At 40.2% G+C, this 12,484-nt stretch overlaps 1 protein-coding gene across 1 annotated transcript in view; it reads right to left on the bottom strand.

Moving 5' to 3' along the window:
* LOC124164960 (diacylglycerol kinase beta) overlaps nt 1–12,484 on the bottom strand; it is a 651,622-nt gene that overhangs the window by 91,511 nt on the left and 547,627 nt on the right. Inside the window, exon 5 of the mRNA XM_046542198.1 lies at nt 9,265–9,592. Coding sequence (XP_046398154.1) covers nt 9,265–9,592 — 328 coding nt within the window. The remainder of the gene's footprint in view (nt 1–9,264; nt 9,593–12,484) is intronic.

Below are 12,484 nucleotides of genomic sequence, written 5' to 3'. Positions count from 1 at the left end.
TACGAAGTTTTCTAATTCACTAAGAGGGGCCTTGTGGTGCAGGAAAGTATACTTAAAGATATTGGAAAAACAGAGGAGAAGTGATAATTTAGGGAGGTTTCCCCGATAGCTTGCCGGGGGAAGTTTCTTTTGATTAACGCCGCTTGAGCTGAGGAAGACTCGCCCTTTGGGATGGGATCTTGAGCCATGCCGAGCTGAACGTTCTGTTTATGGACTTTCTTTTGAGATTGAAACAAAAAGTTGGATGCTAGCTCACGGAGTTCATTTCTGAAAATTATCAGTTACGGGTAAATTTCGCAGGAAGTTGCTTGGCAACAAAGAGGGGAAATGTGAATTGCCATTGAATCTTAGTAATAATTCGGAGAGATTTCCCGTCGTTTGTTTTTGAATAAGAATACCTTTGATCTTAGAATTCGAAACCCTAGTGACAGGACTCTAAAATTAGAGTTAAATAAATGCTTAGTAATATTTCTCTTTTTCTTACTTATTTCGGCGAGGTAACGCCAGTAACATGAGATTTATGCTTTGCTAGTAACACCAAATGTTGAAACTTCTGTGACACAATAGCAAATTTCTGATCATTCATTCATTATTGTAAAATAATGGAATTTTGCTATGTGTCGTCCGAAATCACGCAAGTATCAGTGGCGTAGCCAGGAATTTCGTTCGGGAGGGGGAGGTCTTAAACCAGGGGGAAAATATTTGAAAAAACAGAGTACTAAGTAGAGGGTTTTAAACTAATTTTAACACTTTTCATAATCGAAAAAAACCTCTTTTGTTAAAGAAATATTTTGTAAATTTATAATTTTTCAATATTTTTTCTTTAAAAAGGAAAATAATTGTATTTTTATATTTCGCGTAGGTCCCGGACCCCCAGAATCCTCCCCCTGGCTACGCCACAGGCAAGTATATTAATAAACAAATAAGATTAAATAAATTTGCCCATCCTCGGAACCTCGGATTATAATTATGGAAAAGTTTTACTAAGCAAGCCTCTCGGTAGATAATTTGACCCTTACTGCTGGTAGATTTTCAGGTATTTCTTGAGGGCAAATGCAAACTCAGGGAAAAGATGTGCCCGCTGACGCTAAAGAATGAGGACGTGTAATTAATAGCGATCAGAAAATGATCGTCAACTTCATTTTTATTTATCAACTTTATCTTCAAACCGTGGAAACCTCAAGCATTTCTTTTTCTTTTCTCAACAAGGACTTCAGCTCACCCTCGGGCAGGAAAACGGGACGTAAACTTTCTCAAGTCTTTTGAACAATCATGCGAAGAAATCTCTCTTATAAATTAGTAGGGGCTGGCGGCGCAAAACTTTATGTGCTCCTCGAGTGCCGAATAAGACTGGAAGTGGTGGGGAAATAAGTCGGAGCGTATCTTCCTGAAGCGACCCTTTTGTTGAGAGGGCGTGGAGGGAAAGAGAGATAAGCAGATGACGGTGGGTTGCGAGGTGGAGACATAGGGTTAGGAAGCGGAGATATGGCATCTCAACACGATTTCCGCATATAACGGGGAAGGTCTTAATTAAGAGGAGTCTCCGTGATGAGGTGGCGCGGGGTTGGGGAATTAAGGTTGTGACACCGTACGGTCCGCGGGCGGAACCCTTTAACCCCCAGCTTTGCCCTCTGTGCCCTTTTCACCCCTTAAGGTTATTCCCTTAATCAGATTCCCGTCCGCGTAGCTTTCTCTACCACCAGGGGGTGCCAATATATATTTTCCTCGCGGAGGTTTCTGAAGAAGCGTTGCGAAGATGGGAGGAAAAATTGCGCCAGTAATTTGACTCGAAAACGGAAACTGAAATTAGGAAACTCCAATCGAGGCCACCAGAGTCAAGGGATTCCTTTGTGTCCTGAAAGTCATTGAATGTCGGAGATATTGTTGAATAAAAATTAAACTTTGTTTTTCCACATAAATCCAATAGATTCATGTGATAAATCGAATGGATGCTCTATTGGATTTATGTGGAGAAACAAAGTTTAATTTTCATTCAATATGTATAAATTCCACAAAGTAACGCCTCAAACCATTAACTTCGGAGATACTGAAAAATTATCTCCCTCTACAATGTGAATTTCGAATTTCCCCATGGTCTCTCGCGTTGGTAATACTTTGATACTTGAAAATCCAATGCTTAGACATTTTCAGACCGTACACCATGAATATTTGAATAGAAAAAATTCAAACTCGGCAAATTCGCCGGGAATGAATCTAGTCATACATAATTATTTGACTTAATTTGATATCGTGATTTTACCTGATTTTTTTAATTGCAACATTGAAGTACACTAAAATACACTTTTTATTCTTTTTGAAAAAAAATTCTGGAATATTCAGTGAATTTTTCTCGCTGTAACAGCTTATTCAGAGGTGACTTATTTTGAATTGACATATCCATCCACTTTCCTTTGTCTACCACCTGAGGGTACCAAAATATATTTTTTCGCGGATGTTTCGGGAGAAGCGTTGCGAAATTAGGAGGAAAAATGACGGCAATAATTTGACTCGAAAACCACGAAACAAAATAGGAAACAAGGGGTTGGACACCATTGGACACCGCCAAGGATGATTCTGAAGAAGCACTACGAAAACAGGAGGAAAAATTACGCATATGATTTGACTCGAAAAAATTGGAAACAGGGATTAACTCTTCAGGGAACCGCCTAAGGCAAGGAATTCCTTTGAGTCTGAAAACTCATAAAATATCAGGGCTTAAAAAAATAAACCTGAAAATTATCTCTCTCTAAAACGTGCATTTCGAATTTTCCTCATCGTCGTTTGCGTGGGTATTTCTTTGATACTTCATCATCCCATTCCTTACATACATTTCAGATTGTGCACCATGAATAATGGAACACATTTGATATTGTGGTTTTTCTTAATTTTTAAAATTGTAATATTGAAGTGCTATTATCACAATTTTTATCCCTCATAAAAGCCTTCTACTCCTCAAAATTAATGTTATCGAAAATTTCGAAGAACTTCGATATTCTGGAAGATTCAGTGAGTTTTTCTCGTAGTAACAGCTTACTCAGACTTGATATATAATGAGTTATTCATCCCTTAAGTTTCTTCCCTTAATCAGATTTCCATCCATTTACCATTTCTACCACCTGGGGGTGCCAAAATATGTTTTTCTCGTCGATGTTTTTGAAGAAGCGTTTCGAAAATATGAGGGAAAATTACGCGTATAATTTGACTCGAAAAAATAGGAAACAGGGGTTAAATCTTTTCGATACCACCGATGTCAAGGGATTCCATTGTGCCTGGAAAGTTAAAGAATGTCAGAAATGCCGAAAAAGAAATTGCAAAAATATCTCCCCTCTAAAATTTTAAAGCCGAATATTCCTCGCCGTCACGCGCGTTGGTATTTCTTCGATATTTGAACGTCTCACTCCTTATATATATAGTTATATATATATATTTCAGAATATTTTCCCCGTGAATATTTTATTTAATTTGATATCTTGATTTTTCTTAATTTTTTAATTTTAATATTTGAGTGTTCCTAGCATAATTTTTATCGCTTTTAAAGATTATCTCCATTTGCGCTACCTGGTAGTTTAGATTTTCCATGATTTCGGCGGGGATTTTTACAAAGAAAAATCCCTTTGCTTTGGCCCACAAGAGTAACCAATAGATGGCACTAGGGTAGCTCTTCACTCACCAGCAGAAGAAATGGACGAGGACACAAGGATGAAAGGAAAGATACACACTCACACGATAGCAGGAAAGAGACGGGAACATGCGTTTCGGGGCACGCTGAGCCCAAGTGAAATAAGCCAATATGGCTGATACACTACTTCATTCATTCACACGGCGTATTAAGCGTAAAAATTCAAATAAATTCAGAGGTAAGGAAAGAAAGGCATAGGAACATATCATAGAAAAAGGACGAGGACAACGGTGCTGTGGCAGATGGAAAAAAGCCAGAAATCAGAGGGTAAAAATGCTACCTGACTGGCAGTTAATTAAGTTAAGCAGGAATTAAATATAAATTATGCCACATTTTCGCTGGCGCCTGAAAAATCTAAAAACAAATTTTCCGAACGCTGGAATTACATATATATTTTATTAATAAAAAGAAATAAATATGTGGCCGATCGAGGCGAACGAACAAAAATTGTACTACTAAAAACATAGACACACGTAAAAAAGGGACACTCACAAATAAACGTTCAGACGTTTCAGCGGATTGATCCGCTATCCTCAATGCTGAAGGTGAACTGCTGCAGGCAGGGTAAGTTCCTCCAGTCGCCCTCCTTGGTGAGGTAGTGGGGGTGGAAGAAGGGGAAAGGGAGAGGGGGGGAAAAGGGAGGGTAGGGTTTGTTTTGGCTTTTAGTGGGCGATGTTTAGCCCGGGCGTTTCAAACGCCTTTTCAACCCAGATGTGGGCCATCTCCCTCGTCCTCACCTCGATGATAGTTGCCCTCTCTGGCAAAACTTCAATGAAGGTTAGGGAAAAACATTGGTCGAAGGTACTGTTGTGTGAGGAAGTGTGAATGGGGATGGGTTCATGAAAGGGGGGAGTTTTGCAGGAGTGCCTGTGGTTATTCATACGGATGGATATGGGTGTGGTACATTCTCCTATGTAGTACGCGGGGCAAAAATTACAAAATAGCCTGTATACAACGTTGAAGGAAGTGCAGGACGGTGTGGAGGAGGATCTATTGATGACAGGTGAAGTGGTGGGGCGTAGCAGGGGGCAGCATTTGCAACGGGGGCGGTTGCATGGAGTAAGGGAGGAAGGTGGGGGCAGAGCGTGCCGTAGGAGGGGGCGGGTGGATTTTAAAATATTACCTAAGTTAGGTGCTCTTCTGTAGGCAATGGAGGGGCAGGATGGAAGAAGAGCAGCCGTGATTTTGTTTTTGCTTAGGATAGGGTACAGATCTTTTAATATTTTTTTAATTTTTTGAGAGCCCGGGAAGAATGTGGTGGTGAGATTCAGTTTCCTGGTTTGTTCTTTTTTGGTGCGTGGGGTGTACTGTTCGGAGGGAGAGAGTATTTTCTTTTTAAGCAGGGGTTCTGGATACTTTCGTTTGAGGAGAGCATGATGGAGGTTCTGTGTGGCTCTTTGAAGAGATGGTGAATTGTTGCAGTTGCGATGGGCACGGACTGATAGGGAGTAGGGGATTGCGTGTTTGGTGTGAGGTGGATGGCAACTGGTGTAGTGCAAGTATTGTTCATGGTTGGTGGGTTTTTTGTGGATGGAGGTGCTGAAGGTATTGTTTTCAAGGCGGATGTTTATGTCAAGGAAGGTAAGGGAGGAAGCAGAAATTGATGAAGTGAAAGAAACGGATGAGGTGGAGTTGAGGGATGCAATGAAAGTGTCTAGCGAGTCACGCCCATGGGCCCATAGTAAAAAAATATCATCGATGAAGCGGACCCACAGGAGAGGCTTAAGGGTTTGGGAATTTAAATAAGAGTTTTCCAGGTGACCCATGTAGAGGTTTGCGTAGGCTGGGGCCATTCTGGTTCCCATCGGGACTCCTCGCTTCTGTAGGTAGATGGTGTCGTTGAAATTGAAGGCGTTTTTGTTTAGAATCAGTTCAGCTAATTGGGTGATGAAGTTGGTGGAGGGAGAGTGAGGCTGAGGGCGTTGGGCAAGAAAGTAGTTGAGGGCATTGAGGCCTTCGTGGTGGGGAATGGAAGTATAAAGTGAAACGACGTCAATTGTCGCCATTAGGAGATTGGTACCGGTAGGGATAGGGGTTGAGTTAAGTATGCTTAGGAAATGATAGGAGTCTTTTATGAAAGATGGGAGGGTGGTGACAAGAGGTTGCAAGTAGTGATCTAGAAGGGCTGATATTCTTTCGGTTGGGGAATTGCGGCTAGACACAATGGGACGGCCAGGGTTATTGGGTTTGTGTATTTTGGGGAGAAGATAGAATTGTGGAGTGGTGAAATCGGCAGGTGATAGAAGATTAATATCGGAGGGGCTTAGTCCTTCTGCGGGGCCAAAATTTTTAAGAAAGGAGAAGATTTCTTTTTGAAATTTGGGATTGGGATCATTGGGGAGGGGAGAATAGGAAGTCGGGTCGTTCAGTTGCCTTAAACCTTCCGCCACATATTTCTCTTTGTCGAGAACGACTACCGTTGAGCCTTTATCCGCTGAGGTTATGAACGTTTATTTGTGAGTGTCCCTTTTTTACGTGTGTCTATGTTTTTAGTAGTACAATTTTTGTTCGTTCGCCTCGATCGGCCACATATTTATATTATCGCCTAGTGCGCTTTCATCAAGATTTTATTAATAAAAAGCATATACTCCAACAAAAAGTCTTCCTATAAAATAAGAGTTTTAGAGTAAAACTCACTATAGCAAAAATTGTGGAAAAGAGCTAATTGTTAATTGACATTCCCTATCAATAAAACATGTATATGTTTGCTTCCACTAAGTATTTCCATAAAATTCATTGCAGTGGGTGGTTTATGGTTTTCAAAGGTCTCCATGAAAATATTCAAATCGTTTTTAGCCAAGTTAATTTTTATATTAACTATCATTTTCATTGTTTTCGCATCGTTAAAATCGCTAGCGTGGATTCGAACCCGGATCTCTCCAATACCCCGGTTAGGTACGCTACTAGTGACACAACCAAGGCAGCTTCTTTCTAGGTGAATCTCTGACTAAAGTTTTTTTTATATAATTATAAATTTCAATATGAGCGACCTTAGTCGCTCGACAAAATCCCAAAAAGTACTCAATTTTTTTCCCAAAATTAGTTAGCATTTCTTATTTACTATTTCCACACCTCCGAAAACAGCATTATTCAGCCTTTACATACTTTGACATCAATTAACAATCTAATTCAAATCGAAACATTTACAAACATCCATGCCCCGGGCAAGGGTTACTAACCTAGGCGGGACTCGAACCCGCGACCCTTGGTTTCGCCGGCGGGGACTTTACCCCGCCGTCACCGAGGCCGGCAAAAAAACAATAATGGTTTGATCAAGGAGGTTAGAAGGAAGTGAAGGGGGTATATCCGTAAGGTCTCTGGGGAAAAGTTGAAGCTGGAATGGGGGTGCATGGGAAGGATTAGGCCACGCCCACTCGGCACAAAACATGCCCGGCTGTGCCCGTAAGCTTAAGCATAGATTTCGTTGAAAGCATAGCATACTTTGACCGATATTTATGATGAAAAGTCATCGCAGAAACTGAGAATACTAATTATACCTATTGCTCTTATAGTTATCAGTTTGTAAAATTTTTTTGTAGTTTTAATGAGTGTCTTGTGAATTAATCTCAGCTTTAAAAAGTCGACTTCGACGCTAAACTTGCTCAGAAGATGATGATTTATTAAGCAGTAAAATCCAACTCGGAAACTATTGTGTCTTTAGGAGGTAAAAATATTAAATTGTCGAGGAGGAAATATATATTTTTTTGTTTTCTTCACCATTCGAGCAGTCACCAGCGCAGCGTAAGGCAGATACCGACCAAAACATCGTGCCGACCAATATGGCGGATTTGTATGGCGCCTCCACTTTTCTTTAAACCTCATTGGTTATGATAGCTTCAATAATCCTGTTCATTAATTGGTTTAGGTCGTGAATTACAACAAGTTGTTTGCTAATTGAGTAAAGAGCTGCGTCAAACCATTTTCAGGATTGTAGACCGATTGAGTGATGATGGTGTGTCCTATTTGGCGTAATATTTGACATTAGTATTTTTGGCTGCTGCAGATTTTTATTGACGCAGTTTCCAAAAAGTGAGCAAATACTATTAACTCGTTGCGCACGGATGAAGATTCTCGTCATTTTGGCTTAACTTATACAATCTATAAGCATGCTACAATTATTTGGTAGTATGTTTTCAATTGCTGCTCATTATTTATTATGAATGGACGTATCGTAATATTTAATTAGATAAAGTTATATTTTAAATATTATATATTCATTAGTTAAGTGAGACATTGCAATGTTTCCCCAGGAGTTATTCAAACACGACGTATTTCGTAGTTATAACAACATTATCAAATGCCACATTTGCCTTTGAGTTCCCCCTTCTATGTGTTACATTGCTCTAAGTCACAAAATGCATTTAATTAATGTTGTTGTTACAACAGAACGTCTCGCGTTCGCAGAAACCCCGGGGAAATGTTGCAATGCTTAATTTAATGCCGGTATCTGTGGCGCCGGGGTAAAGTCCTCGCGTGCCAAAAGATGTCACGGGTTCGAGTCCCGCCTGGGTAGTTTTCCCCTCTCCAGGGCATGGTTGGCCGTGTACGTTTGGTTGTTAAATTTGTTGAACTCCCCGATGAGCCTTATTCGGTGGTTTGGGAATAAAATAAAATTTAAAAAATCACTAATATTGAGAGCTTCCGCCTACCATATTAGCTTTTTAACCATGCTTAAACCAAAGGCATTCCGCATTAACTTAAGCGTATTTTCAATCTCAATCCTTTACCCAGATACGTCGTTACTCTACCTTTAAATACCCCGGTACGCAACTTATTAATATAGAGTAGATTCCGTTAAATGGGTCCACCGGTTACTTGGGGCAGCCCCTTAATTGGGGCAGATCTTGAAGAATAGAACCCAATAGAGGGATATCCCAGAGTATTCTCCGCTTAATTGGGACAACATGCCGATTTATTGGGCCATGAGTCGGCGACATAGACTCTTTACTCGCGACGAAATTAAATTATTTTGTTTTCAGAATACTATTTTTTTATATTTTCCTCCTTAGATTTACTCTTATTTTTCACAAATTTTCCTATTCTTGCCCGATTTTGAAAGCCCTTTTTGTTATACTACCCGCAAGATGATAGGACTTTTCTTTAATAGGACTTACTAAAAGACATTCATTCAGCGTCGCCCGAGGCTGTGAAAAATATTTTTAACTAAACTGTTATAATTCTTAAAAATGATACTAAATTAACTAAACTAGCTGATTTATTCGCCAAATTAATAGATTAATAAACTTATGTAGCATTGGTGATAGTTTTCCGGGTTTACACAGCGTTGATTCATGCTCCAGCTCCCGTCTTCGGGACCCGAAGACGGGAGCTGGAACGCGCCCGAAACTGTCGTCCGCAAAAACATGAATCAACGCGGTGTAAACCTGGAAAACTATCACCAATCAACTCACCGCGGAAGCCTCCGTAATAATTATGTAGCATTATAAAAATTCTTTAGTCTTCATTCCATTATTTAAACGTTAGTTTATACCCATATACAGGATAGTTTGCCTAATTGGGGCAAAGTGCACAAGTCCCGATATGTCCCAATTAACCGGAATCTACTGTATTTCGGTGACACTCACCTGTCCTGGCCCTGCCCCCGCCTCCCAGTCCGGTGGCTCCCCCTATGCCGTCGACGCGTCCCCCGCTGCCTTCGGCCGACCCCTGTCCTCCCCTCGCCCCACCGCCCCTCAGGTGGTGATGATGGTGATGGTGGTGGCCGGACAGCGTGTTCGACAACAATCCAGCGATCCTCTCGGCTAGGCCGGGTGCCGGTGGCGGCGGCGAGGGTGCGGCCGGGTGCTCGATCACCCCGATCAGGTTAGGCGCAGAGCCTCCCTTGCGGGCCGCCAGGGTCGTATGAGAAGTTATCGGGGCGCACGCCGTAGCTGACGTCACCGCCGCCATCTCCTGCAAAATAAATTATTAACAATATTTTAATCTATTTCATTAAATTGTCTTCGATTTTCACACCTTTTCTTAGTCGTCCTAGAGTAAGAGAAACGCGAGCAAGTAATGAAGGAAACAGAGTGCAGAACAAGGGGATTTTAGATGTCATTCATTCCTCGCACTAGCGGGGAGAGTCAATAGATTATATTGTTATTATTATTACATATTGGTGCAAGTAGGCAAGTACCTGGTGGCAGCATTAGATTTACACACATGAATAATGCCTACCTATCTAATAGCAAAGTAAGAAACAGAAGAGACACCTGTAGTAAATGATAATACATTTATTCTAATGCCATACAACTAACAATTGAACATTGACCCAAATAACCCTATTTCAAACACTCCATAAAATAGATAAATTCTAATATCATACAACTAACAAATGAACAATTTACCCAATTAACCCAATTTCAAACACTCCCTAATAAACCACTATGTACTTAACCAATAAAAGATGAACACTTACGCCTGAAAATTATCGCATTTGCGGGGAAGATCTTAAAAATAACTTCAGGTAGGTTGTTCCACTCCTTTATTCCTCTTTTTAGGAAGGATTTTTTTCTAAATGTCTGTTTTCTGTTTGTTAACTTAACTTTGAAATTATGATCTTTCCTTCCTATATAGTAAGCTGACTCCAGCTTTAGACCTATTTCTTTCCAACCCCGTTCTTTAGTAATGGCCCCGTATAACCTATTAATGGTTCTTCTCACTTTTAGAGGTTCCCATCCTAAACACCCTAGCATACCTGTTACACTTTCCCCCTTCAATGATTCCCTAGAGTATACCTGGCTGCCTTTCGCTAAACTTTATCAAGCTTTAAAGATTCATATTTACAATGGGGATCCCACACCGAAGTAGCATATGCTAGTACAGGCCGAACCATATTCATGTAGGCCATTTATTTGGTTTCTTTATTACTCCCTTTTATATTGCTCATAACCCAATGCAGAGTTTTAAATGATTTCCCTACCACCTGATCAATATGGTCTCCCCCAATCAAGTTTCATTGTGAAATTAACGCCCTAGTATTGTAAGTTGTTGAAGTTGGAAATATTTTCCCCGAGCAAGATGTATAACCGATTGTCCTTGTTTCTCCTTCTCGTGAATGCAACTTGCTTGAATTTTCTCGGATTAACATCCATTTGTTAGAGAATATGCTATAATAAAAGAGTTAGAAGTGGACTCAAGGTTAATGATAGCAAGATTGTTATTTGACCAACCGTCCAGAACATAATTGTTAATTATGTTTTCTGTGTATGCTCCCTATTTTCCTGGCTATTATTTTATACAATATCTGCTAGGATAAACATAGTTGAAGAACTAACGTTTAAAAAAATTAATTTTTCTATGTTAGTGTACCTGTAGCACTGAGTTGCACGAAACGATACTTGCGCGTTGAGAGCAAACTACGCCTGAATACATGTACGCATGATCATATGTTTTTTCCTTTTTACATCGATAAATATTATGATCGAATAATTCTTCTCGAAAAGAGATGAAAAAATTGACCAGTCTTATGGAAGTGATACGTCCCTTTAAGGGAAATTGTTCGACGGGAATAATCTCTCTTACAAGTGAGGTCTAGTCTAATGGTGCTGTCTGTTGAAATTCCGAGACACAGGAATGTTTATCGATTTTAAAAGCGTGAGTCTGCTGACCGCTTATTTGCCTTCGGATAAATATGAAATGGTATGCTTAAATGTGCTTAGGCACTATGGGAGTTTTCTTCAATATTCCCTGCGGGGAAGACTCTTATTGATCAGTAAGACAGCTAACTCATCTCCTCCTAGAAAATCTAAGGATGCCGCGAGGGATGCCATTGTACTGATGCAGCAAATATCGTTTATGGAGATCAATCCATGGAGTTAATTTGCCGTAAGAAGAGCCAACTTATAGAGGAAAGCTGTCCAAATAGAATAACACGATTAGTGTATATAAGGATAACATTTTCATGAATTTATTATGCATGGGGTGCCATATTAGTAGGTCTTCAACGAGATAAGCGGTTGTGAGTTTCTCTGGCTTCTTTTAGGAATATTTTACAATTAGTATATAAGATAAGAGTTCTTATCTCCACAATTTAATGAGCTTGGTACGGATGAATCGGAAAAGTGACTCCAATGGATTTTTCTCATTTTTTTACATACTGAATTGACAATCATTAAAAGTAGATTCAATCGTTGACATCGTGAAAATCTATAAACGTGTCGTGAATGAACAAGCTGTATTTTCCACATTATTTCAACTGATTCAGGCGTGATATAGTAGAAGTTTGACTTTATTGAAATGGAAGATTGTGGAAAATTGCCTCTACCTTTCATTTACATGAGTGACTTTCATTGACTTCGACCGATTGCAACGCATTTTGTCATGCTCCGTTTCATAATGACAGCAATGCACTGAAACCGCTCGAGGTCAATGAAAGGCAAATGCATAAAACACATTAAAAAAATAATCAGTGCCTACATTGAAAGCATTACTGGTTAATTAATGTTGTAAAATTTAATTAAGGTATTGTGTGAAATAAATGTGGTGCGCCTATTTCAATGGGAGGTAATCTTCCCACACGTCATTCACCCCCCGCATCGCACTCGCATCAGCTCGCAGGGGTGAAGTTAACTGATATTAGTCTCGAGCGTGCAATGGAAGGGATCGTAACTTAGCGCGGTGTATGTTCCGCGGTGGGTAGCCGCAGGAGGCCCGAGTCGGTGGTTAGAGTAGATTGATAGGGGTGGGAAAATTTGCAGTGGTGTGGTGCGTCGACACTCTGGAGTAAATGTGAGCAAGAGGTAAAATCGACTGCTGCGCAAGAAACCAAGATCGAATGGGCAAAATCCGAGATCACGTGAT

Source organism: Ischnura elegans, chromosome 9 (assembly GCF_921293095.1).
Source record: "Ischnura elegans chromosome 9, ioIscEleg1.1, whole genome shotgun sequence".
Classification (NCBI taxonomy): domain Eukaryota; kingdom Metazoa; phylum Arthropoda; class Insecta; order Odonata; family Coenagrionidae; genus Ischnura; species Ischnura elegans.
Note: the sequence above shows the minus strand (reverse complement) of the source record. Positions and strands in the feature narration are given on the sequence as shown.